The sequence below is a fragment of the Hypanus sabinus genome, chromosome 28, assembly GCF_030144855.1.
Source record: "Hypanus sabinus isolate sHypSab1 chromosome 28, sHypSab1.hap1, whole genome shotgun sequence".
In the NCBI taxonomy this organism is placed as follows: Eukaryota; Metazoa; Chordata; class Chondrichthyes; order Myliobatiformes; family Dasyatidae; genus Hypanus; species Hypanus sabinus.
The window spans coordinates 8,509,040-8,536,720 of record NC_082733.1 but is presented as its reverse complement, the minus strand read 5'-3'; the positions used below and the strand labels follow the sequence as shown (position 1 = coordinate 8,536,720).

Here is a 27,681-nt window from a genome sequence, read left to right as displayed (position 1 = left end):
CAAGTTCAGTGACGTGACTCTTGCTATTAGGAAGTTTCTAGAAAAATGCAGAATAAGCTATGTTACAATTACTGTATAGTCCACTGATCAATTATAGGTATAAAAATTATGAGGAAGCACAGGAAAAGGCAAACTACAAGAAAAATAACTATTTAATTCTAGCAGCACCTTGGAATATTCTGAAGGCGCTAATCAATCCAAGTGGGGTAAAAAGAAAGCGGGGAGCAGTGGTGATTTTGTGTTTATCCACCCCTGTCTGTTGAGAGCCAATTTACAAAGCAAGACTGCTTGCCATGGGGGGGATTGGAATCATCCCTATCGCGTTGCTGGCTGGATCCCAGGAATCCTGTCAAAGGCAGAATGATCCATAATGATTTATAAATTCCAGTCTTCATTAGTTGGAAGTTTCACTGGAGCCTTCCCTTTACTAACCTGAGCAAAATGTTATTCACTCAGTGGGTCATGGAACGAGGCTTACAGAGGGATTGGGCTTTGGAACGTAATTTTTTTTCATGAAACTGATACTAAATTATTTTGCAGACCAGGTTTGGTGCGAGTTATAAGGAGAAAGAAAGTCTGTTTGTTCTAATTTGGCAATGCTGTAATTTCAGAGGTACGGTTCTTGGCGGGCAGAGTGGTGACATTGGAACAGAATCCGTTCCCTACCGCTATTATTTCAGTATTTTAAAAACAAAGGTCACTCTTGCATGTGCTCTTTGATAACAGTGAAGTTTTGCTTCAAATATCTTTTCTGTAATTGTTAAAAACAGGCTAATGGTTATAACTTTGAAAGTCTTTGGTAAATGACACTGGCAGTTTTTTTTGTTTATGTTCCTGAAAGGACTTGTGTCTGTTATTTAGTGTACATGATGTAACCATGATTTAACTCTTTGTTGTGCTGTGTTAAATTTAAACTCACGCTCTTGTTCAGAAAGCAGATTGCAGAACACAGTTTGTTTTCCGCAGAACAGTCTGTATTTCTGGCTGTTTCTCATTCCCCGTACACCAGATGAGGAACTTAATCAGACATTTCCTGAGCTAGTCATCCTTGTACACAGGTTTGATAGAGAAACATCGTTTCCTGCCGTTATTTAGGAGCACACTGCTTGGACCGTGCTGTCTGGGGTGTCAGTCTTTCTCCTGCAGGGTTGAGTAGAGAGCAGCTGAACATTGATCGAATTCCTTGCCTCATCAGGAGACAGGTCTCCTGGACTGCAATGGCTGCCTTGTAACCCCCCCACACCCCACAACACCAGTGCTGCTGGCTGTAATTTTACCTCCTGAGAGGTAGATTATCCTCCTCCCCTCCCCATTCTCCCACCCCAGTATTGTTATTCCTCCCCTACTGCTGGTACATTGGTCTCAAACCTGAGAAGGTCTGCAGATGCTGGAAGGCCAAAGCAACAGACACAAAATACTCAGCTCGTCAGGCAGCATCCATGGGAAAGAGTCTACGTTTAGGGCTGCGACCCTTCAACTGTTTCTCACCTGATCCCTGCACCCCATCTGCCAGTCCTTTTCCACTTCACTTTTATCCACCACCCCATTCCCAAACAAGCAGACACTGCCTTTCACCAGCAGGAGGGGAGGAGCTGCCTCGCCTCATTCTTGTCCCTTGGAAACAGCCGCAGAAATGTGTGACGCCTGGCCAGTAGTGACCCTGGCCTAGGCTGTACAGTTAGTTATGGAGGCTCTGGTGAGGGGATAGCATGGAGTGATGGTCGGTTGAATGGTCTCCTTCAGTTCTCTAATTTCCATGATCTCAATGTGTGATTTTATCGAAAATGCTGGAAACATTCAGCAGGCCGGGCAGCATCAATGGATAGAGAAACAGGGTTAATATTTCAGGTTAAAGACTCTGTATCAGTGTTTCAATATGAAATGTTAAAAATATTTTCCTTTCCACATGTACTGCCTGACTTGGCAGAGTTTCTGGGATTTTCTGTCTTTGTTTCAGATTTCCAGCATCTGTGATTTTTTTTTAATTTCATGTAATGATACACAAATGTGAAAAGTAAAAACTTGGGAAAAGTTGAGTCAATTTTTGATTCAAATTAAAGATAACATGGTGATGTCTGAAAGACATGTTTCTAAATTTTATGGAATGAGATTGTGATCTAAAGTGGATCATAACTATTTGTTGTAGATCAGGGGATTCTGTGAGCACACACAAAATGCTGGGGGAAGTCAGCAGGCCAGGCAGCATGTATGGAAATCAATAGGCGGTCAACATTTTGAGCCGAGACCCTTCTTCAGGACACCTTGTGTGTCTTGCTCTGGATTTCCAGCATCTGCAGACTTCCTCGTGTAGCTGATTAGCTGAGCATGTTGGCACAAAGCTCAGCTGACACACAAGAGACAGCAGTTACTGGTATTTGGAGCAAAAAGCAAACTGCCGGGGACACTCAGTGGATGGAGTAGTGGAGGCAAAGGGGCGGTTGATGTTTCTGCTCAGTTGTGATGCAGCCTCAGCCCTAAACTCTGCCTCCACAGATGCTGTGTGACCTGCTGAGTTCCTCCAATATTTAGTTTCTCTGCTTCATTTGGAGGATGTTGCTTCCCTGTTCAGTTTAAGCTAGAGACGTTAGGCATGAGATTCAGAAAGAAAGCCATTGTAGAGGCATGAAACCACGATGAGAAGTACCAACTGTTGGGCCAGCTGGCCTATTTTCTGTCCTTAATGTCATTCTCTTTGGAATAAGAGCATTACTGTTTTGGAAGCTTGAATGCCTTAAAGTATTTGTTTTTATGTGTGAAAGAAATGCTACTGCATATGTGTGGGAAATGTTACGAAAGTCATTGAATGGAGATGACTGTAAGATATCATACTGATTTGTAAATACCTCTTGAAAATCGTGCTAATCCTAACATTGGATTACAGCTCATTAATGTGTTCCCTGAAGAATCTTTTGAGCACCCATACCCAAAATTCCGAAGTCCAAAAAACCTCCGAAATCCAAAATTTTTTTGAGCACTGACATGACATCACCAGTGGAAAATTGCAGAAGGCACTGGGAAGGTTCCCAGGAGATGAGCAGATCTCTGCAGAACAGACAGTTCTGAGAAGTGACCTTATATATGTAATGAACAGAAGTTAATGAAAAATAGAGAAACACTGCATTAAGCAAAAAATGAAGATCTCAGTCGTGTGGATTCAGCAGTGTCAGAGTGAACATCTGCTTAACGGTATGCCAATTGTGAAACAAGCAAAGATCTATCACGACAAACTGATGGTAATTGTGAATATTCAGCAGGTTGGTTGCAGAAATTTAAAAAGTGGCTTGGCATTAAAATTTTAAAGATCTGTAGTGATAAAGTGCCTGCTATCAGAAAGCAACAGAGAAATTAATTGATGAGTTTGCCAAGATCATTTAGTTTATGCACAAAATTATTAAAAATATTATATAAAACTACCTTCAGAGTATATGTACAAGTTATACATGTAATGTAAATGGATTTTGTGTTTAGATTTGGGTCCCATCCCTAAGGTATCTTATGTAGATGGAAATATTCCAAAATCCAGCCCCAGGAGTTTTGATGTGGGATGCTCTACCTGTATATCCTCTCTGTTTGGTGTATTGTTAATGATAACATCAGGAAGTGTTTACATTTTCTTTTATATAGTGTGATGCCATTTAAATGGAGCAGCTAACCAACCAATGGACAGTACAACTCCTTCTTTTCACTTTTGTGGTTTTTTTTGCATGACTTTTTTTTTGCTCGCTATTTTGAATGTACTGTGTATGTTTTGCATCTTGGCCCTGGAGGTCTTTGTTTCATTTGGCTGTATTCATGATACAAACATGATACATGTACTCAAACTTGAATTTGATTCACTTGAGTTGGAGCCAGCCAGCATTGTTGCCTTGTAATGATTGCAAATCTCTCGGCATTCACCATCATTACGCAGCCAAATTGACAGCTGAACTGGACTTTGAGTTTTTACAAGCTATTTCACCAATTTTCAGTTCTTACTGACTTTCAATGCTGTAAATGCAGCTTAACAAACTTTCTGCCTCTGGAAAGTCTAATTTTATGATCAGTATTTGCAGGGTGATTCATAAATACTGAATGTATTTTATACTGAATCATAAATACAGAAATACAGAAATGCAGTGGCTCAGCATCTAGCACTCGGTGCCATTTGCTGTGATTCGGTTAAGTTGCCTGGACTCCATTTTGCACACTCTCTTTAACAGGAGCAAAATCCAGTAGTGTGAAAGCATGCCAGTCTGGTACCAGCAAAACCCCAAGGGAGTTACTGTAATTGTGTGCTCCAGTTACTGATTTTGATGGTTTAAAATGATACTTTAAAAGAGGTGTCTTTCCTTCCTGGTTCGGCTGTGTGGGATTCTCCAGTTGACACTGACAGCTCTCAGTGAGGAGTCCCCTTTGAATTGAAGCCTGATAGCATCTGATGTTGAAATGGGCAAAGCCCCTGCTCTAGAGGTCACAGGGTTAATGAGTCAGCGTGCTTTAAGCTTTGTAGAAATGTTGTGACTCCACAATGAACATAATGAACGTTCTGTGTATTGTCAAATGAGCTCCTTAAAATCATCACTGGGCATCAGTCCTAGAAAATGCCTAATGAACAGATGCCATGAGATCATTGAACTGGTTGAACAGCCAATCACATTGAAGAATTCTTCCTGAGAACAATGCAGGTGGGATAAAATCACAGATTTTTAACTGTTTTACAGAATATGAAACAAAGATAAAATTGTGAGGGGCATTGATAGGATGAAAGCACACGTCCTTTTTTTCCCTCAGAGAAAGGCAATGAAAAACTAGGCAGCATGGGTTTAAGGTGAAAAAGGAGATTTACAAAGGACCTGCAGAGCATTTTCTTCATACATAGAATAGGTTGCTAGAACAACTAATTAAAATAAGGAATATAGTAGAATACAATGTCGTGCATTGACAATGAATGTAAGAATAAAGGGCATTGCACAGTTTATTCTTGTAAATAATTAAAAATTATGAATAAGGTTTATTTTGATATAAAGGCGGGTACCAAGTACATGATAGGACATGTTTAGAGTGAACCAGGCCAAGCATTGCAACTGTGTTAGGATGAGGTGGGTCAAAGGGCTCTTTATGTGCTATGCTGATCTATGACTCTATATGAGTACATGTCCAAGAATGTAGAAAATGACTTTTATTATGCTTTTAAGAAGTATTTGATTTTAAAGAAACATTCGTTTAAGAAATGGTTCAAATTGCAGAGGTCTGTCATTTCCTGAATGTACTTTCCCATCCAGACCAGCACCATAAACGTACAGAAGGTTATTGTCTGAGTGTTGATCTGCAAAGCTCTCGGCTGTCCCAGGTCATTCTCAGGTTTTCTTTAATCAGCCTCAAATTTGCAACTGGTGTTTAGAATTGTGAAAGGAGGCTGTTTCCATGATGATTTTAATACCTTTGATCACCATTAGAAAGTGGAACCTTAACCAAGTTCGTGCAGACATATATTGGACCTGTGCTTATCTCTATAAACCCATTCAAACAGATGCCATACTTCGGAGAAAAAGAAATTGAAATGTACCAAGGCGCAGTGAGTATACCACGTTTGCTGATAACCTGTGACTGCTGGATCTCAACTGAATGCTCATGATAAAGGTACCATGCACTGTAATAGGGATCTGCTCATCTCAAGGCCACAATCTAACTGAGTCCACCTTAAGTGAACCCTAGTAGCATGAAGGAGAAAACTGGAGGGATAACTTGGTCTGACATGAATAATCACCAATGTCATGCGCTAGACTGGAAACATTTCTGCAATTGATAGCAAACTCCTTTGCATGCTCTTTACAAGGCATTACAGTTTGTTGGTAAACAGCATTTGGTTGTGAGGGAGGATCAGCTTTAATGTCGTGCTGCATGTGGCTGCGTAGTTACTGAAGCTTCCTTCAGCCTCAGGTGAATAATAGTCACTTGGTGCGAGGAGGAACGTTGCCGAAACTATTCAAACTATATTCCTGTGCAGAGCGGTGAAGAGAGTGGGGGTAAAGAAAACTGGTCCACCAAAATATAGCTCAGCATATGACTACAGTGAATTCCGGTTAATTGGCCATCGGTTAACCCGTCGGCTGCTTGTTTGGGCAACTCTAAGAGCCCAGGCTTATTGAGAAAATAGCTTTTATTTATTTATGACTCTATGCCACTTAATTGGGACAGGAGACTGTTGCCAAACAGTTTCTAAATGGTGTCAGCTGCATGCATTTGTGCCGCCATTGAACACCACGTTGTACTTGGAGCAAACAGGTTTTAAATAGCATCAGCTGCATGCACTTGTGTTACAAAAGCAGCCATTTTTGTCATTGATAGTTGGCAAGAAGTAGGCAGTAAGAAAAGCCGGAAATGTTTTGCTTACTGCAGTTTCAGGCATTCAGGCTTGGAGATACCAGAAACGGTCAGGAGTGAGTTACGAAGAATTTAAGGTATCAACAATCATCTTGAATGTTCTAATGAAAATGAGAAGATTTGGAGGATGCAGTTATCAAAACAATTGTACGAAGGCAGTCTATTATCTGCCATGTCATTAGTTCTTCACTCAATCCTGGAACATCTGATGCATACATCAGGATGCTCTTTATCAACTACAGCTCAGCATTCAATACAACCCTCCCCTCAAAACTAATCAATAAGCTCCAAGATCTTGGCCTCAGTACCTCCTTGTGCAATTGGATCCTCTTATTTCCTCACTTGTAGACCCCAGTCAGTTCAAATTGGTAACAACATCTCCTCCATGATCTCCATCAGCACAGGAGCACCACCAGGCTGTGTGCTTAGCTCCCTGCTGTGATGCCTTTACACTGTGTGGCAAGGCATAGCTCCTACACCATATTCAAGTCTGCTGATATCAAAGGTGGTGACAAATCAGCAAACAGGAGGGAGATTGAAATTCTGGCTAGTGGTGTCATAGCAACAACCTCTTAGTCAATGTGAGCAGGACCAGGGAGATGTTGTAGGCTTCAGGAGAGGGAAACCAGAGAATCATTAGCCAGTCTTTATTAGAAGATCAGAGGTGAAAAGGGTTATCAACTTTAAATTCCTGGGTTTTACCATCTCAGAGGATTTGCCCTGGACCCAGCATGTAAGTGCAATTGCAAAGAAAAGGTGGCAGCGCCCCTATAACCTACTACAGCTGATCTGCACGCCCGCCATCCTTTGTCCCTGCACCCCTAAACTGAGGACTGGCACTCCAGGGCTTTCCTCTTGTGAACCTCCTCCCATTGTACTGTGAGCTCCACCAGGAGATTCTCTTGTCATTGGTGGACCGCAGTACGATGTCTGGTTGAAGTGTGTTTGTACCGCTTCTGGGAACTGCAGCTTCCTCCCCACATCAATCGTCATCTTTCATGATTTGGCTGTTTGCAGCACATTGGATTTAGGCCTCTTTGGTATGACTGGTGTGGCCCTCTCCTTGATGAAAATGTCCGCCCTGTTTGCCTCTCTGCCAGCTGGTCTCCTTCCACCTCTCCCGCTGTAGAGTGTCAGCAACAGACAGAGGACCTTGTCATGGTGCCGACTATACTGTCCTTGTGTTAAAGCTGTTTTGCATCCTGACAGTGGGTGTGCCAGTGAACTTTGCTGAGCACAAAGCTTGCAGTTATGGTCTTCTCTCAGCCCCCATGTGTTCACCTGTGATGGTGCAGGGAAAGGACCATACACGGACTGCAGGAGGAAAGAAATGTGGAAAGGCTCCAGTCTCTTGCACTTGGGCAGATCCCATTTAGTCCAGGCGCCCTGTGACCCCAACTCCACTGCCTTTGATATCCACCTTTTGTCCTCACGGTTCCGTACCACTGCCTGGACCTCGTCACGCCTATCCCTTGCACTTGCACTCCCCCCTGTTGGAAGTGTGCAGAGCCGAGGCCTTTCCGTGCCATGCACGTGTTGCCAATGATGTCTCTCAACTGCGGGGAGCTCACTGCCTGGTCTGTGGCCGAGTTGGCGGCCCACTTTCGGCCGTATCTTGTTGTGACCCCTGCTTAGTTTATTAGCTTATCATTGGAGCCCCTCAGTGTTAACACAACTCTATACTTTGCCACTGTTACGTACCCCATAACTGGGTCACTTACCAGCAAAGATAGAGAGGTCCGTTGAAGTCTGATGGTACTATTTTTAACAGTATTTATTGATAAAAATACACAAAAATAATATCAATGCAAACATACAGATAATATACGTCGTCAATACTAAATCTAAAAGCGCGGGTATAATAATAATAATCACTAAGAAATAGCTCTGTCGTCTAGGGGATAATGTATTGTCCGATGGAAGTATAAAAGTCACTCAAGTTCATGCAGGCTGCAGCCTTTTGTTGGAGAGAGAGAGACGGATTTTTCTTAGAACTTGCCCGTTTTCCTTTTTATGATATCGATCCTTTGAGAGTTCCGTTGGTGTAGCTGGTCACGGGTGACCAGCTCCTTTTGCTATTTAGCTAAGCCGTCTTCTGTGGTCAGGCCCACCAATTCCAAGGCAAATGGAAAAGGACGCACGTGGGCTTTCCACCGGCTGTCGCTATTACGCTGTCATGGGATTTCTAGCGTTTCTTCTGGTGCGTCTGAAGGGGTTGTTCCCCAGACCCCTCTTTTATCCTGACTCACAGGGTCTCAGATGTCAATCAGGTTGGGATGATGCAATCCCTCAACCAGCCCACTCTGGTCGTACCCTGAGGGGCTTCAATGAATAGTACAGTACTCAATACACAATTCCGTCTCCAAGAGACAATAGCCGTTATCAATGATTTTGTTTTGCTGAGGCCAGGACACATTCCAAACCTTGTGGATTCTCTCTCATTTCCTGGATCCCAGACTCGAATTAATAGCGATCTTGCGATTCTCAAAAAGGAGGGGGCTACTTTGTACCCTTCGGCCCCTCAGAGTTGGGCGCAGGCGTAACACCATCTTGAACTCCTCTACTACAGATGACAGTGGGAGCTGTAGCTGGCCTGAACTGAAGAAAAACTTGGGGGGGGGGGATCCCCAGCCACCTCAGCAGGTGCTTATTGACTTTCCTCTCGATGCCTTCACGGGGATCTTGTACGCCTTGAAAAGCCAGAGCAGCCTTGGTAGAAAACCATGTTGGTACAGCCATGTCTTAAATTTACCAGGAAGTCCAATTTTGTTGAACTTCTTCGGCCACTCTCAGCCTGCTTTACAGTATCGGTGACGTTGCCGCTTCCATCATGGCTGCACTAAACCACTTTACTGGGTTGTCCTCTGTGGATGGAATGTTTTCTTGCTCTACTTGAAGACGGAACCTTGCCCTTTTTGATCACCATGCATCTGGACTTCCAGGCCTTGGAGATCATCCTAGCCCAGGTGGCTGCGTTGTCCAGGGTTTCCACACCCATCTTGCTTGGTCATGGGTTACAGCGGTAGCTGTGATATCACCCATGAGCCCCTGTATTGCAGGCTGTCAGATGCTGGGCGCCAACACCCGGCCTCGGGTTACGTCTGCTGCTGCTGAGCTGGGGAGGTTCATACCTATGACAACAAGATGGGGGAGATGGTACAGCCAGTTGGAATCCCTTTTTGGAGGTTTTGCCACCTGCTTGTGAAGAGGGCTGAAGTGAAGCATAACTTGAATCCTCCTAGGTAGCTGATGATTATGTCTTGCGTTACTGGTGGGATATGGTAGTGGTCTATGCCAATCTGGACGAGGATGTGCGGTATTAATTTGTAGGTATTGGCTAGGTCTAACTAGACGACTGTTACGATTCGGCCCAGTACTTCATGGGTAAAGTCCTCCCAACCATTGAGCACATCTACATGAAATGCTGTTGTAGGAAAGCAGCATCTATCATCAGAGATCGCTACCTAGGCCATGCTTCTCTCTACTGCCATCAGATAGAAGGTACAAGAACCTCAGGACTCACACCACCAGGTTCAGGAACAGTTACTACCCCTCAACAAAAGAGGATTACTACACTCCTCAACTAGTGGTCTCACTTTAAGAACCCTTTATCTCATGTTCTCATTAATTATTGTTTTTTATTTATAGTTTCATTTTCACAATTTGTTGTTTTCTGCACTCTGGCTGATCTTTCATTGATCCTGTAATGGTTACTAGATTGGCTGAAGATGCCCACAAGAAAATTAACCTCAGGGTTGTACATGGTGACATATTTGTACTTTAATAATAAAACTTACTTTGTATTAGGAGTCTGTGCCGATTTTGCTCGTTTACAGACAATCAAAAATCATGACAGCGCAGACTGGATGAATTCCTCTGTTGATAGCAATTAGGAGCTAATGCACAGTTTTATAGTATTGATAATGTTCCAATTTGTTCTGTATTTCATTTAAATGCATAATTTGTTACTCAGTGGTGGTAGTTGTCTTTTATATGCCTTTTTTTTTACTATTTCCTTGAAATTTTGGCTAACTGGGGCAGCCACTATTGGGTCAAAACATACTGATTCAAACACAAATAGACACTCTTTGATTTCATTTGTAAGTTCTACTTTATAGACTTTTTATAATGTTGAAAAGAGTACTTTTTATTTTACTTGCTATATAAAGTAAAATAATGTTCTTACTCCCAACAGCAGAAGTAGATGCAGCTTAGGGCCTTAAAGTAGTGTGAGACGTTAATCTGCTTATGTTCAGCAGGTGCCTATGAAATTCCCTTCTGCAGCATTTCACCGAGAGCTTTGTAATAAAAAATGTTCAACGTGATGCCGAATCACAAAGTATAAGTGATTCTGTATTTCTGTTTAGTAATGCAGTTCCAAGGAAGTGTTTTCCTTTCCCAATAGCTGTTCAAAGTACAAATTAACTCTGTCCTTGATTTCTCTTTCCTTCAATCCTGATAAATCTTAACATGCTGCCCCGAAGTTCGTTTGACAGTCTGCTGACACTGTGTAGATTATTTGGATTTGTGACACAATACCTCCATTTTTTCCACTAATGCCTTGTTTCTACACAATCCAGGCTCCTTATGAAAATCCACCGCATATCTACGCCCTTGCTGATACCATGTTTCGGAACATGATTATCGATGGGGAAAATCAATGTGTCATCATCAGGTACTTGAACACAGTTTTTCAGAACAGATTAAAATATGAGGGAAATTCCTCCCATTTTCTCTTTATTGTCATTTGTAGACTGTATTTCATAATTTGTCCTTGGGAGGATTTTGAAGAAGCATTTGTGGCTTATGACTCACTGTTGGCGTAATATGGTCCTTGGAATTACAAATATTACCTCAGAATTGCTTCTGGTCAGGGGTATTGTAACGTGATTGTTTTATTTTTAACATGGGTCCATGAGCTAACTTTACATAAGTTATCCTGTAGTAATGAAGGATCAATTAAACTCCCAACAGCTTACTTTGTTGCCATCTTCCTTCAGTGGTTGTCATTTCAAGGGGCTTTGAATCCCTGCTGCAACAAGGGTTTGCACTGTATGGTGACATGCCTAATTCCACATTAGGAATGGGAGCGGGGAAGGGCCTGCACTGACATTTGGTAACACCCTGGTTGATGTGATTCCAGCCTCAATTCCACTTTCCCGCCAGGTCTCCAAATCATCTGCTTCCCCTGAAGTCCAAACGTCTCCACCACTCTTCAGTGTGGAGGATTCACAAAGCTGACAATCTGTTGAGACAGAAGAAGCCCTTGTCACCTCAGCTTTATCTTGGCGCGGTACCCTGTGTCCCCTTGATTCCCAGACACCCTCCCATCACTTAACCTGTCAAGGCTTCAGATGTCTCATTAAAAAAAGTTACAAATTCTGGTTAACTCAAGCTGTTAATCCACTGGAATATATTAATTCCAGGCAATCTGTTCTTGGTGTTTTCACTATTATGAGCTGTCGTCTTTTACCCCATAGGTAATTTGGAGCTTAAAGTATACATAAGGAAGGATATTCTTGCAACTGAGGGAAGTACTAAAGGTTTACAGTGCTGACTACTGATATGACAAGTGTAAGAGCATATTAGGCAGAGTTCAGAAGGATCTGATTGAAACATTCAGTATTTTTAAGGGGCTCGACAAGGTAGGAGTGGAGCTTGCTTCCCCTGGCCAGTGGGCATAGAACCAGGGGTTGCAGTCTCCAAAAGGGGGTTGAAAATGAGAAGAATTGTCTCAACTCAGAGGATAGTGGATCATTAAATTTCATCACCATAGAGACCAGGAGAGGCTCAGTTGCCTCGTTAGAGAGAGCAATGGACATTTTGATATTAAAGGACTCAAAGCAGACAGAGTTCTTGCAGGAACAAGGTGCTGAAGTAAAAGCCCAATAGCACAGAATAGCTCAAACGAACTTTTCCTGTTTCTCATTCTTGTATATGTATCTCTCAGATCGGTCGGTCTGGTTACACCCGGTTTTGCAAATTCCATGGGTCAATAATACGTGGCAATCTTGATTATTAGCGCAGAATGACACAGTGCAACAACAGAAAAATGAATGTCACGCTAACTGTAAAGATGTTTAGAGGGTTCAGGAAAGCTCCTCACAGCTATGTCATTTGAAGTTAAAGCCACAGCATTTTCTTCTAATAGTTTCCGGGTGTAGCAGAACTTTCTCTTAAACCACAAGCAAGAAGTTTCATTTGCTGAAATATATTTGTGCTTTGTATCTGTTAGCTGTATTATCTAAACTTGCCAAATAATAACTGAATGAACTGTGCAGCTCCACACTGCTGAAGGGGAATGTCATGTGAAACATAATCACCGACGGCCTGTTCGACGTATGGACTGCAGTGGTCTACTGTTACTGACTACTGTTAACCTTTTGCCAGTCAGCGTTATGTTTTGCTATTCCCGTTCAGTTCAGAAGGCTTTGTTTTCATTCACAAGATGTGGACCTTGCTGCCGCTTTTCAATATTTAATTGCCCATCTAGAATGACGCACAGACCAGAGCGATTAATGAAAGAGATGTATCTTTTCTAAAGGACTTTAGGGAGCAAGATGATTCTCTCTGCAGTAAAAGCCAGAGGTTTTATAATTATTGCTAATTAGACAAGAGAAACATATTTAAAAGTGTAGTTTTATATAATTGCTGAGATTTGTTCCCCAGCCACCTCGGTGAAACCTAAATGATGGAAGCTTTGTTAATGATGAAATGAAGCACAAAGTGCCATGACTTTTTCTAGCCCTGAAGCATCATCTCCTTCCCCATGCATTCTAAATTCACTTATGGCTGACTGTGACACAGGCTTATTGTTATTAGCGCCCCTCTCAGGATTGGAGATGACATACACCACTCTGTTTTAGTGAGTTCTGAGCTGGATAATGAGGGCAACGTAGGAACCACTGACTCTTGTTTCCTACGTGAGGTCTCAGTCTCTCTGTAGCAGCTCTTCATGCTGCCCTGAAGGCTTCATTAAGCTGCAGTGGGCAACAGACTCCCTGGAGCTGGTGGCGACAGTCCATATATTTAAGAAGGCTTTGTGCATGTCCTTGATTTTTCTCCCCCTCCCTTCACCCAGTAATCTCTTTCCAAGAAGGAGCTTGGAACAGAGTCTAGTGTTGGTCTGTGAATAATAAAGCCTGCCCAGTAGAGCGAACTGTGTGTGACTAGTGCCTCCAGACATTGGTTATTGGCTTGAGAGAGGATCCATCCTGAAAATGTACCAGCCAATGAAATGCCCAACTTCCACAAAGGCTTGTATTGGTGATTTTTTTCCCCTCTGCCCCTAGTTGCTGGCATTTCAGAAGAGTTGTAGCTCTGGGTCACAGACTCCATTTGAAGCACTGGGTTTTGCTTGTAGTCTCTCTGTCTCACAACAGGTGTCGATTGTTTTGCCTAGCGGAGCCCCTGTTTCTCAATGCACCGACGCTGGCGTTGCAGAGTGTGTTGTGTAACCAGTGGGATGTTTACAGCTTTATTGTGTTTTCTTTTCCAGTGGTGAAAGTGGGGCTGGAAAGACTGTGGCTGCAAAATATATCATGGGTTACATTTCCAGGGTTTCCGGTGGTGGCCCCAAAGTGCAGGTAAGGTCAAATAATTTCTTCAGCAACTCTGCATATGTTGTTCATTCATATAACCATCATGCAATGTTGTCACAGCTGGAAGCTCCAGCCTGTCACCATCGGAAGGAGATATGTTTGCGTTGCTTAGCCTTCTAAAACTTGTGTCCCTAGTAGCAATCAGTATCTGTGTATGCCTGAGATCCTGTACGAGATCGTACTTTCTTTGCATTTTGCTGGCATCCAGTTCCCCAGGCCCAGTGTGAATGTTGTCCAGGATCCAAAGGGCCAGCTGGTCCAAGCCCAGCGGTGTGCGGCTGCCTCCTCCCTCTCTCCTCATGAGACCCATAGCTAGTCTGGTATTGTTCACCTCAGCATGACTGTAATAATTTTTAAAACCTTCTCAAGTGAGTTTTTCTTCCCTCCTGCAGCATATAAAGGATATAATTCTTCAATCAAATCCTCTCCTGGAAGCATTTGGGAATGCTAAGACAGTGAGGAACAATAACTCCAGCAGATTTGTGAGTTCACATGACCCCATATCCTGATATGACAGTAATATCTTCTGAATTAGTGCAGGGGATTTCTTAAACTGATGATCTTGAGTAATGGGAGGATATTTCTGGTATGGAAGTTTTTGTATTTAAGTACCGTTTCCTTTTTGCTAATTGAGTAAGTGTGACACAAGCTGTTACCCAAGTGCATCTTTCATTGTGGCTTGATCATATATTGTAAATTCCAAGGCAAGCAGCACTTTTCCTAAGGTGGATTTAATCTTGAAAAACAACAGACAACAAATGGTAGAATTGACTGTGGCTGGGTATGTTTGATAGCACATTCTGCTTCAATAACCTGTGCGGATTTGGTAACTAGCGGAGGCTTCAGGCTGCCTTGGCTGTAATAATCTGTAGATTTTGGTGGGACCATTTCCTACATGAGTCTCCACCTTAATTATTTGGTGATGCGTATTTTTTAACTATTTTTTAAATGGCCTTCAATTTCCTTCTGTGGGTTGCAGTAAGTCAGCCTGGCTTTGTGAGGGATTATCTTCAAATTATTGTAAATTCTCAGCAGAACCACTTTCCATGTGTGTTTTGTTTAGTCACATGATAAAAATGGTTTTGGTAATGAAATGCAGGACGAAGTTATGTTTACTAAATCTTAGTGCAATAGCTCAGTGCACATAACATACAATGAGCTGATGTTTTTGCAGTGAATTCCCCTTTCAATTTTCAATTCACTGAAGTAAAGGAAATACTTCAATCTACCTATGTTGCTACATCCTGTAGTCAGTGATTAGAAAAGTGGATAAAACTCTAGTTGCGTAGTTTGTTCCCATGTTTTCACATCAGCACCTCCTCCTCTTGCCCATCCTCCCTCTCCAACAGTATAGACACCACATTCCTCATGCAGGCTATTACATTCAGGCCTGTCTCTGTGTTCACTGAGAGAATTAGAAACAAATACGATGCTCTAAAATTAACTAGCACCTGATTAAATATTTAAGCAGTAGACAGTAAAAAAGTGAAGAGACTTTACAGTGTCTGGTTTTGCTCATTATCTTTGAACCATTTAGTTATATTTGTACCTGGCAACAGCACGATGTTTAAATTGGAGTGTAAATTGCGTTGTTCCAGGAGAGCACCAATACTGACCAAGGTAAAGCAACACAGCTCTGCTACAGATAAAGTGAACTGCAGAGTCCACCGCCTCCCCCTGGAAGGAGTTTGTGGTCTGTTTGCATTTTGCTGGTGTTACGTATCCCGTAACTGGATAACTTACCAGCAAAGATAGAGAGGTCGGTTGAAGTCTGATGTCACTATTTTCAAACGTTTTTATTTGAAAAGGGGCACAAAAGTAAGGTTAATACAAACATTCAGATAATGCACGTCGTCAATACTCAATCTAAAGCGCGGGTATAGTAATAGAGATTCTCACAAAGGAGGGGGCTGGGATCATAACACAGGCATCTAGTTATCCAGGTTCAATGTGAATGTTGAGATTTGCGGAAACAAAAGACCTGGGTTGGTTGCCAGATGTCACATGGTTGTCTCATGTCAGCAAATGAGCCATGGAGTCATGCAGCACCGAAACAGGACTTTCGGCCCGTCATGAACATGCTGATCTTTTTACTCATCTATACTAATCCCGTTTGACTGCATTAAGCTCATATGCTTCTTTGCCTTCCTTTGGACAATGTCTCCTAAGAATAGTAATTATATCTGATTCCCCTGACAACACATGGCAGATATCAATCACTCTAACTTATGTCCTCTTGTTTTTGATAACCCTCCAATGGGATAAAGATATTTACTATCAATCCTATCAAGATTTTGTATGCTTCCGTTAGACCACCATCCAGCTTATCCAATCTCTCCCTGCACCTAAAGTGTCCAATTATCATCGAGTGCATTTGCACCCTTCCTACAACATGACCAAACTGCATATAATACTCCAAGTGTGGCTTAACCAGTGTCTTGTCAAATTGCAAGATAACACGCCAGCTCTTACATTCTATGCTGCGACCTATGAAGGCAAATGGCTTCTTCTCCACCATAACGTGTGTTGCCACTTTGAGGGAACCGGGGACTTGGACCCCGAAGTCTCTCTGTTCACCAACAATCCTTTGCCTTCATTTACTGTACGTCTCATATCTTCATTTGATTTCCAAAATGTGTCATCTTGCACATGTTGGAATTAAATTTCATCTGTCAACACTCCAGCCAATTTACAATCCTACTGTACAATTAGTCAACCTTCCTCACTATCCACATCTCTGTGAGTGTTTGTGTCATCTGCAGACTTTTTAATCATAACTCCAGCATTGATATCCAAGTTGTTAGTATCTATCACACACAGCAAGGATCCAGCACAGACCTTTGTAGTACATCTCTAGATACTAATTGGAAAAGCATCCTTCCACCTCTTATCCCAAAGCTAATTTTGGATATGATTGGTATCATAACCTGGGATCCGTTTTCTCTTAACTTCCTGGACACCTTCCTGTCTTCTGTGTGAATGACTTTGTATGTGTGCTGGCTGGCTGTGGGGTGATGGGGCAAGAGATTCATCTGTGGTACACCTGGTTGTGCTCAGAATTAGATTCTGGTTACTTAATTCCTTCTCATACTTCTCACTATTTAGGAGACCATTTGGGTCATCACATTCATACCAGCACTCTGCTATCCCATTAAATCTCATTCCCTCACTTATTTCCCTGCCCTTTATTGCCTCTCACGTGCCCACCCACACCAGGACTAACTTGTCCAACTATGCCCAGACGACATGGCCACAATCATAATGGGAAGACGTAGGTGATGAGAAGAGAGGCCAACTCAGTCATCAAGACAGCACTTCATTGGACCCCTGAAGGCTGGTGAAAACACGGGAGACTAAAGACAATCGGGTGCCATTCCGTAGAGGCAGAAATGAGGACCCTCAACCACACCTGGGGTACTTTCAAGAAGATGGCCAAGGACAGAGAGAGATGGAGGACCCTCACTGCTGCTCTAAGCACCAGTGGTGTAACAGTCAGTAACTACTACTACCTCCTCCCTGATGGGAGTAATGAGAAGAGGGCATGTCCTGGATAGTGGGGGTCCTTAATGATGGATGTCAGCTGCTTGAGGCAGCGCAATGTCCTCGATAATGGGGAGGCTTGTGTCCATGATGGAGCTGGCTGAGCTTATAAACCCTTTGCAGCTTTTTCCAGCCCTGTGCATTGGCCCCTCCATATCAGGCGATGATGTAATGACTCAGTATGCTCTTCACGGTACATCTGTAGAGATTTGCTGGAGTCTTTAATGACATACCAAATCTCCTCAAACTCCAAATGAAATACAGTTGCTGGTCTGCCGCCTTTATCATTGTATCAGTACGTCGATCTTGAGAGATATCGACTCCCAGGAACCTGAAGCCCCTCGCCATTTCCACCACTGACCTCTCTGTGAGGGCTGGGGTGTGTTCTCCCAACGTCCCCTTTTGAACTCCGCATTCACTTCCTTGGCTTTACTGACATTGAGTGCAAAGTTACACACAGGTAATGCTGGAGGAGCTCAGCAGGCTAGGCTGCATCTATGGAAGAGAGTAAACAGTCGATGTTTTGGGCTGAGACCCTTCATCAGGACTGGGAAAAAAGTCAGATTGAGAAGGTGGAGGGAAGGGAGGAAGATGTACAAGGTGGCAGGTGACAGGAGAGACAGAGTGTGCACAGTAAAGAGCTGGGAAGTTGGTGAGGGAGAGCTGGGAAGTTGATTGGTGAGGGAGAGCTGGGAAGTTGATTGGTGAGGGAGAGCTGGGAAGTTGACTGGTGAGGGAGAGCTGGGAAGTTGACTGGTGAGGGAGAGCTGGGAAGTTGACTGGTGAGGGAGAGCTGGGAAGTTGATTGGTGAGGGAGAGCTGGGAAGTTGATTGGTGAGGGAGAGCTGGGAAGTTGATTGGTGAGGGAGAGCTGGGAAGTTGACTGGTGAGGGAGAGCTGGGAAGTTGACTGGTGAGGGAGAGCTGGGAAGTTGATTGGTGAGGGAGAGCTGGGAAGTTGACTGGTGAGCGAGAGCTGGGAAGTTGACTGGTGAGTGAGAGCTGGGAAGTTGATTTGATCGCTTCCAACCTGATGGCAAGAACATCAATTTCTTGAACTTTTGGTGAATGCCCCCCCCTCACTATTCCCCATTCCTGTTTCCCTCTCTCACCTCATCTCCTTACCTGCCCCTCAGCTCCTCCCCCTTCCCTTTCTCTCAACCAGCTCACCTAGCTCACTCCTGTATGCCTCTTCGTTATCATCTGAAATTTGGCCAACAACAGTTATGTCACTGGCATATTTAAGGATGGCATTTGAGCTGTGCCTTGCTACACAGTCGTGGGTGTAGAGAGAGTAGAGCACTGGGCTAAGCACACACCCTTGAGGTGTGCCTGCGTTGATTATCAGCAAGAAGGAGATGTTATTTCTGACCCACTTTGTCCCTGGTCTCCTGATGAGGAAATTTCAGAAGGAGGTCCAGAGCCCAGGTTTTGAAGCTCGTTAATTAGTACTGAGGGGATGATAGTGTTGAACACCCTCATGGCATCAGAGGGTCAGGATGGAGCTTGGGTCATTGGAGCTGAGAACCAGTAGGTCCACCAACAATGGGTAGCATGGTAGGATTGGTGATGGGGGCTGAGGGGAGAGGTTTCCTGCAGTCGTGTCCCAAACACTTTTCTCTTTTGCTCTTCATTGATTTTGAGGAAACTAATGAGATTGTCGTTTCCTTTCAGCAGCAACTCATAAATCTCACTCCTTCACTGCTTCTATCATCTGAAATTTTTTTTTAAATGAAAATTTCTAAAGCACCTTCTATTAATCCTGTGATTACTATATTCTTCAGGCTGAGGCTCCATGTGCCACCTAGGCATTAAGGGTTCAGAGAGGGAGAGAGATTTCCTTAGGCCTCATTTGATGCTCCTGTGATGTGCAAGTCTTACTGGGCCTATGAGGTCTGAATGGCAAGACCCCCCCCCCCCCCCCCCCACACACACACACACACACACACACACACACACACGCACACACTTATGAATCATTGGGGTTTTTTTACTTCAATTTGGCTGTTTTCACATTAGTTATTCCTGGTACAGTCCAGCTGTTTTCAAAGGTTCACTTATTATCAAAGTATACATTCTTCATTTCTCTGGGTAGCCATGAATTCAAGAAAGAAAAGAAAGACAGCACGATCATTGACCCCCAAACCCCATCTCTCTAGAAAAAAGCAAACAAAATGGAACAGGTACATCACCCCCCCCCCCCCCACAAAATCCCTCCTCCTGCTGAAAAAAGGAACAAAACGGATCAAGCACATTGATTCCCCAAAATCCCTCCTCCCACACAAAAAAATGAACAAAGCAGATCAGGCACATTGATTCCCTCAAGTTCCTCCTCCCGCACAAAATAAAACCGAGATCAGGTGAAAAAACAAAGAATATAAAAACTGTAAGAATGAAAAGAGCCTATAGTCCAAGTCCACGTCCAAAATGCAGAAGAAACCTGGGGAATGCTCTCTGGTTCAGAACATCTGGTCATTGGGCAAGTAGCCTGCGCTCACCCTCTACTCTCGCTTCAATGCCACAATCTCCTTTGTCACTTTAATCTGCGAACAATTAGCAAAATGAAGCCAAACATCAGCTTGTGCCGCACCCCGCAGCCTGCCCTCTGACGTTTGCACACACTGCCTCTGCCTCCTGGAATCTTGTCAGAGACTACAGAGCACTGAAGCTCCTAAAGGATCTTCAAACAGCAAAACACGGGCCCCAGCAGTTCCAGAATCACATTCAAGACGAGCCTCAAATGTAAAAGACATAAAAGAAGTGAAAGGGATGGCTTCATGATCAGTCCAAAAGACGTTGACCAAAAGAGCTGTGTATGCAGGCGCCATCTTAAACATATGAGTCCATCCTGGTATAGTCCAGCAGTTTTCACCTTCATCCATCCTGGTACTGCCGACAAATCATCAGCTGCTTTGATTTCAAGTTTTACTGTTTGCACAGTGGAGTCTCAACCCATACTCCAGTTCCACACAATGTGCTGGATTCTTTGATGTCCAGTGACAGCTGTTCCAGGCCCTATGAGCAAATAGACATTGAACAAGCAATCACACTACCTACAGCATGAAATGTTTATGTTTCAGGCACAAAGCAGGAGCCTACTACAGCAATGAAGTGAAAAGATGAGCTGTTACATTAAAAAAGTCTCCAAGTTGTAACCGGTTTCTTACGAAATGCCATTTTCAGCAGGTTTTCAACACTAGTGTTTACAATTAATGAAAGAAGTACAGAAACAATAAAAAGAGAGAATAAAACTCAGGCAGATATTGTCTTTGGCAGTGCCTCCATGCAGTTAGCTACCTCCCAGATTCCCACAGTCAGAGGCTGAATATTGACCATTTTCTAGGAATGTCTGTTCCAGTGAAATAAACTGTGAAATGACTCACCCAACTATTTATCAAATAGTTAAAAATAGTACGTGTCTGATGATTACACTACTACAAATTCCATAATTTCTGGCAGAATCCAACACCTTTAATTAACAGACATCTGAGCAAAAAGACAGAAGTACCTGATAATGACGAGGATGAGGAGGAATTAAGAACTGGTGACTAAAAGTAATGTGATCAAGTTGAGGGAATGGAAGCGTCAGCAAACTTGTGTAATCGTAGATGAACCAAATTGAAAACAAGGAATCAACTCAGCATTCATTATTTAAAGAAGGCTCAGTAATTCTGCTTAAAGCTAGACTTCTGATGTATTTAACCTAATTGACTTGATGTAGAGACTGAAACATAAAGGTTTCCACGGGGAGGGGTCATTGTGTGTTTTATTAGAAATGTGGCAGCACAGTAGTTAACTCGGTCCACTGAAAATCCCAAAGGTCTGGGCAATTGAACTGAAGGGAGGTGTTCAAATCCCGCTATGGAAGCTGAGGAATGTGAAGTCAGTTAATCTGATAAATATATAGTTTAAAAGTGAATTTAAATAATCTATAAAACTGTTGTAGAAATCTATCTGATTGGCTAATTACCTTGAAGGGAAAGATATGTTGTCCTTGCCCAGGCTGGTCTGTGTGACACCAGATCCATTGGAAAGTGGTTAAACTAACATTTAGTTTTCCTCTGACATGGCCAGGCAAGTACAGGGAGAACTGTGGGCTGCTCAAGCATTGCCTACAACCAGTGACACCCAAGGTTCAAAGTAAATTTATTATCAAAGGACATGCATGTCGCATATACAACACTGAGATTCGCTTTCTCGTGGCTACACTCAATAAATCTGTAGAATAATGACCATAACCAAATCAATGAAAGACCACCCAACTTGGACTTTCAACCAGAGTAAAGAAGACAACAAACTGTGCTAATACAAAAAGAAAGAAAGAATAGTAATAAATAAATAGCAATGAATATTGAGAACATGAGATGAAGAATCCTTCATCCCTGAGCCAATAGGCTGGTCCTGGACTTGGCTTAATTTACTTAATTATTTATGGTTTTATATTGCTATATTTCTACACTATCGTTGGTTGGTGCGACTGTAACGAAACCCAATTTCCCTCGTGATCAATAAAGTATGTCTGTCTGTCAATGTAAGTCTGTTGGTTGTGGGAACATTTCAATGATGGGGCAAGTGTAGCTGAGTGAAGTTATCCCCTTTGATTCAAGAGCCTCATGGTTAAGGGGTGTTAACTGTTCCTGAACCTGGAGGTGTGAGTCCTGAGGCTCCTGTGGCTTTTTCCTGATGGTAGCAGCGAGAGGAGAACATGTCCTTGGTGGGGTGGGCTCTGATGATGGATGCTGCTTTGCTGCGTTTCATATAGATGTGCTCAAAGGGCGGGAGGGTTTTACCCATGAATGAATCCAGTGTCCTGAGAAGGCAAAAATTCAGAATGTTCCTTCATGTAGATAACAACCCAATCCTGGGAATCTATCGTAAGAAACAGGACACTAGCTGTAGAATTCAGTCCCATTTTAGTAGGTCAAATATGATGGCAGAATATACTATTAATGGTAAGACTCTTGACAGTGTGGAGGATCAGAGGGATCTTGGGGTCTGAGTTCATAGGACACTGAAAGCTGCTGCTCAGGTTGACTCTGTGGTTAAGAAGGCCTACGGTGTATTGGTCTTTATCAATTGTGGGATCGAGTTTAGGAGCCGAGAGGTAATGTTGCAGCTGTATAGGACCCTGGTCAGACCCCACTTGGAGTACTGTGCTCAGTTCTGGTCACCTCGCTAAAGGAAGGATGTGGAAGCCATAGTAAGGGTGCAGAGGAGATTTACAAGGATGTTGCCTGGATTGGGGAGCATGCCTTATGAGAATAGGTTGAGTGAACTTGGCCTTTTTTCCTTGGAACGACAAAGGATGAGAGGTGACCTGATAGAGGTGTATAAGATGATGAGAGCCTTTGATCGTGTGGATAGTCAGATGCTTTTTCCCAGGGCTGAGATGGCTAGTATGAGAGGGCACAGTTTTAAGGTGCTTGGAAGTAGGTACAGAGGGGGTGTCAGGGGTAAGTTTTTTACACAGAGTCGTGAGTGCATGGAATGGGCTGCTGGCGATAGTGGTGAAGGCAGATAAGATAGGGTCTTTTAAAAGACTCCTGGATAGCTTAGAAAAATAGAGGGCTATGGATAAGCCTAGGTAGTTCTAAGATAAGGACATGCTCGGCACAGCTTTGTGGGCCAAAGAGCCTGTATTGTGCTTTAGGTTTTCTATGTCTCTATGTTTCATTTGTCCCATATTTCAGATCTTACTGATTTACTGTGAGGAACTGCGAAGGAAATAGTCCCTCAGGTGGTGGGAGGGGGATGGGGAGCTAAGGAGGACTGATGGACAGCAATTGCAGGCAACCCTTGTACATTCCCTCTGTGGCAACATGGGTAACGCGTCAGCACTGATCCAGCGAGAGATTAACCGTATTCTCAGCCCAGGTAGTTGCCCTCTCTCTGGAGGACAGTTTCAGTACAAGGACATGAGATTGTGCCACGGCTGATGGGGATTTAGACCATTAAGCCCATCATTTTAAGCATTCTGTCCACAGTCATGAATATACCCATCTTACTCCAAGATATTAACATTCTTTCCTTCCAAGCAAACAAAACCAATCCATGAACAAGTCTGACTTCTCTTGAAAGCATTTGAAAATATCTATTTCAGTATCTCATTTGCTCTGTTCCATAGCCGATCCATGGTGCTATGGAAAAGTTAACATCTCAAACTTAAATCTAGCACAAGTGAGCTATGTTCTGCATTTGTGTAGCTACTATATAAAATAATTTATTTGCTTTCCTTACTTATATTTTTCTACAATTCTTTTAAAAAAGTGCTCACAATATTTCTCTCAAGTGCAAAGTGATTTCCTGGTGCTCTTCCCTACTGTTCCAGACCATTGCCCAATTGGTGCAGGCTGCCATTGAGCCAAGTAGATCAGTCTAAAACAGACATCCCAGCATCAAGAATATCCAGAGATGCATAATCAGCATGTAAGTGCCATTACGAAGGTACAACAGCACCTCTACTCAGTTAGTGTAGGTTCGGCATGTCATCGAAAACAGGTTCAGGAACAGTTATTACCCCACACCCATCAGGCTCCTGAACCAGTGTGGATAACATCACTCACCACAATGAGCCTCAGGACCCACACCACCAGGTTCAGGAACAGTTATTACCCCACACCCATCAGGCTCCTGAACCAGTGTGGATAACATCACTCACCACAATGAGCCTCAGGACCCACACCACCAGGTTCAGGAACAGTTATTACCCCACAACCATCAGGCTCCTGAACCAGTGTGGATAACGTCACTCACCTGAGCTCTGACTGATCCCACTCCCTAGTCATTTCAGGGACTCTACAACTCACGTTCTCAATATTATTTTTGTTATTTGCACAGTTATCTTATTTTGCACATTGGTTGTTTGTCGTCCTTATTTATGTACAGTTTTTCATGAATTCCATTGTATTTCTTTATTTTCTTGTAAATCCTGAAAGGAAATGAACCTCAGGTAGTATATGGTAACAATTGATTACTTTGACAATAAATCTACTTTGACTTTGAAAGTACATAGAGTCAGACCCCACTGAAGAGGTTCCTTAGACCACCCCCCCCCCCCAATCTGCACCAATCCTAGTTTATTCTCCCCACATTCTCACATTCCCACCCATTCACCCATGTTCAGCACCTCTCCTGAACACCAGGAAGCCACTTAACCTAGCAGCCTACATGTCTTTGGGACATGGGAAAAAACTGGAGATTCTGAGGGACACCTACACAGTCAGAGGCAGACGGGAGATCAGGAATTCACTTGGGATGCTGAGACTGTGCGGCAACAGCTTTACTAGCTGTGTATCTGGGCTGCTTCAGCTCACCTGAGGCTCCCTTGGGAGTTCTGCCACTTTCCCAAAGACGTGCCGGTTGTTGTGGCCCCTTGGAGATTATTTCCATTTTACCTGTATGTGTCTGCTAGGTGGGGTTCCAGGAATGTGGATAGAGGGAGAGGATTGATGATATTGCTGTGATAACTGACAGGAAATCGAATAAACTCCCATCTATGTTTTAATGAAATGTGAAATACACTATGAGCAGTGTTTCCCTATATCGTCAAGTGAACTTGTGGTTAGCAAGGCTACTTGCATTATGCAACAGATTCGTCTTTGGAAAAGTGTATCCTGCTTCAGTCGTTTCTTTCTGCTGTTGTTAACCGAACAGAAGTAACTTAATGAGGATGCAGTCCAAGCAAGCGAAATTCCCTTTCGTGTATGTGGAAACTGGGATCAAACAATATACCTTCCTGCCCTCAGCTCAGTTTGATGGAGATGTCTGTGAGCTAAATTTGTTTACTGGAAAGGGTAAGAACCTGAAATTCGCTTTAGAGAAAACCCTACAGCACACAACACAGGCCCTTCGGCCCACTAAGCTGTGCCGAACATGATCTTACCTCAGAAATTACCTAAGGTTACCCGTAGCCCTCTATTTTTCTGAACTCCATGTACCTGTCCAGGAGTCTCTTAAAAGACCCTATCGTATCCGCCTCCACCACCGTTGCCAGCAGCCCATTCCACACACTCACCACTCTCTGCATAAAAAAACTTACCCCTGACATTTCCTCTGTACCTACTTCCAACCACCTTAAAACTGTGCCCTCTCGTGTTAGCCATTTCAGCCCTGGGAAAAAAGCCTCTGACTATCCACAGGATCAATGCCTCTCAACATCTGATACGTCTCTATCAGGTCACCTCTCATCCTCCGTCGCTCCAAAGAGAAAAGGCCTATTCTCATAAGGTATGCTCCCCAATCCAGGCACCATCCTTGTAAATCTCCTCTGTACCCTTTCTATGGTTTCCACGTCCTTCCTGTAGTGAGGCAACCAGAACTGAGCACAGTACTCCAAATGGGGTCTGACCAGAGTCCTATATAGCTGTAACATTACCTCTCGGCTCTTAAACTCAATCCCACAGTTGATGAAGGCCAATGCACCGTATGCCTCCTTAACCACAGAGTCAACCTGCACAGCAGCTTTGAGTGTCCTATGGACTCGGACCCCAAGATCCCCCTGATCCCCCACACTGCCAAGAGTCTTATCATTAATTCTATATCCTGTCATCATACTTGACCTACCAATTTATAAATGCTGTTTTAATCATGTGCAGGAGAAAGGAAGAGGCTTGGACTGCTTTATAGGAGTGCACTGAATTCTTTCAGTCATTGACAGCTTCCTGCTTTGACGTGTACAACACTGACTCCAGCTTGCATCTGGGGAATGACCTTCTCAGTGTTAATGATTTAGTTCTTGTCCGAGTGAAAACCCAACTTTAGGTGCAAGCTTTGATTTACGTTTGGAAAATTACTTCTCTTTCTTTATATTTTTATATTTATAAAAATATATATTTTTACCTTCAGAATAAAACAAGAACTGATTTGCTTCCATAATGCTTGCATTATTATATTTTTGGGGCTCTTCCATTGCGTTAATGTTAACATTTACTTTGCCACTGTGTACCTAAAAGCTTACAGAAATAGGTACTCTAGGAAGAGTACTAGTTCTGTTGATTTAATGGAAAAGTAATGATTTAAGGGCTGATGGTCTTGGGAACAATGTGTACACATGGCTAAAGATGAGCTATCACTGGACTTTTGTATTTGTTTTTACCCACTTTTCCTTTTTGAAAAGAATAGATGGAAAATCTGGAGAGCAAGATTGTGCCTTGTTTGTGAGTGATTCATTGGGAACAAGCCAATAAGTACATTGCATTCTAATGTTTGTTCTCTAGAATGGTTAGACCATCATCGTGCTGAGAATTTGCAAGTTACAACCCAAGTTCCCATCTTACTTCAGATTAAGAAGTTAATTTTTTTTTAATAGAAGATGTGTTGGGAGACAATCTATGAAAATAGCTGCTGATGAAACTTGAGGATGTGCATTGACATACTCTGTATTCTGACAACATTATTCTAGAGCCCCGAGTCTCATGTGAGCTATTTATATTTAACGCTCTATATTAAGAACTGCCAGTAAAGTAAATATGAAGTATTTCTAATAAAGAGTTCCAGATTTCTGTGGTGATATTTTTCAAACACAAGTGGTATACTCATCTAATAGTTTAAAAGGGCAGCAAATGCTTCTGTAACCCTGCAATTGCCATTATTTTTTCTGTAATCTGTGGTTGTAGATTTTTTTTAATATAGTTTTCCTTGTTTTTGAAATGGTGACTGATCTGTGCAGGGGAAATACTTTGAAATCCAGTTCAGTCCAGGTGGGGAGCCAGATGGCGGAAAGATCTCCAATTTCCTTCTGGAAAAATCCAGGGTTGTTGCACGGAATATCGGAGAACGCAGTTTCCACATCTTCTACCAGGTTAGTAATAAAGCTTTTCATTGCTCTTCATGTGAAGATAATTGGCTGAAACTGTGTATTTGGAGGAGGGTCAGATACTGACAGCTTCGTCCTGTCTGTGTACAGTAACAGCCCATGCCCTTTATAACTTTATACCCATATTTTTCCTTCACCGCATCGACCTAATAGACTGTCTCTTAACACTTGTGATATTTTTGGCAGTAAATCCTAGGGAACAGTAATTTTTCGGTGTTTTATTTTCCCTTGATTACTGGACAGTATTTTAAAACCTTGGAACCAGTAGTCAGGAATTCGGATGCTGGAATTGCTCCAGAGGTTCCTCTATTAATTGATATTTTTAGTTGGGAATCTCTTACCAAAGAATTTGGCAAAATAGTTT

General features: G+C 42.9%; 1 protein-coding gene across 4 annotated transcripts in view; it reads left to right on the top strand.

Annotated features, from left to right (window-relative positions):
* Nucleotides 1-27,681, top strand: part of myo1ea (myosin IEa) — a 376,197-nt gene that overhangs the window by 232,609 nt on the left and 115,907 nt on the right. For 2 of the 4 annotated variants that reach the window (XM_059952573.1, XM_059952572.1), the window contains exons 3-7: nucleotides 5,465-5,554; nucleotides 10,944-11,038; nucleotides 13,862-13,949; nucleotides 14,357-14,446; nucleotides 27,171-27,302. In XM_059952573.1, coding sequence (XP_059808556.1) covers nucleotides 5,465-5,554; nucleotides 10,944-11,038; nucleotides 13,862-13,949; nucleotides 14,357-14,446; nucleotides 27,171-27,302 — 495 coding nt within the window. The remainder of the gene's footprint in view (nucleotides 1-5,464; nucleotides 5,555-10,943; nucleotides 11,039-13,861; nucleotides 13,950-14,356; nucleotides 14,447-27,170; nucleotides 27,303-27,681) is intronic. The other 2 variants (XM_059952575.1, XM_059952574.1) reach the window with 1 other exon arrangement.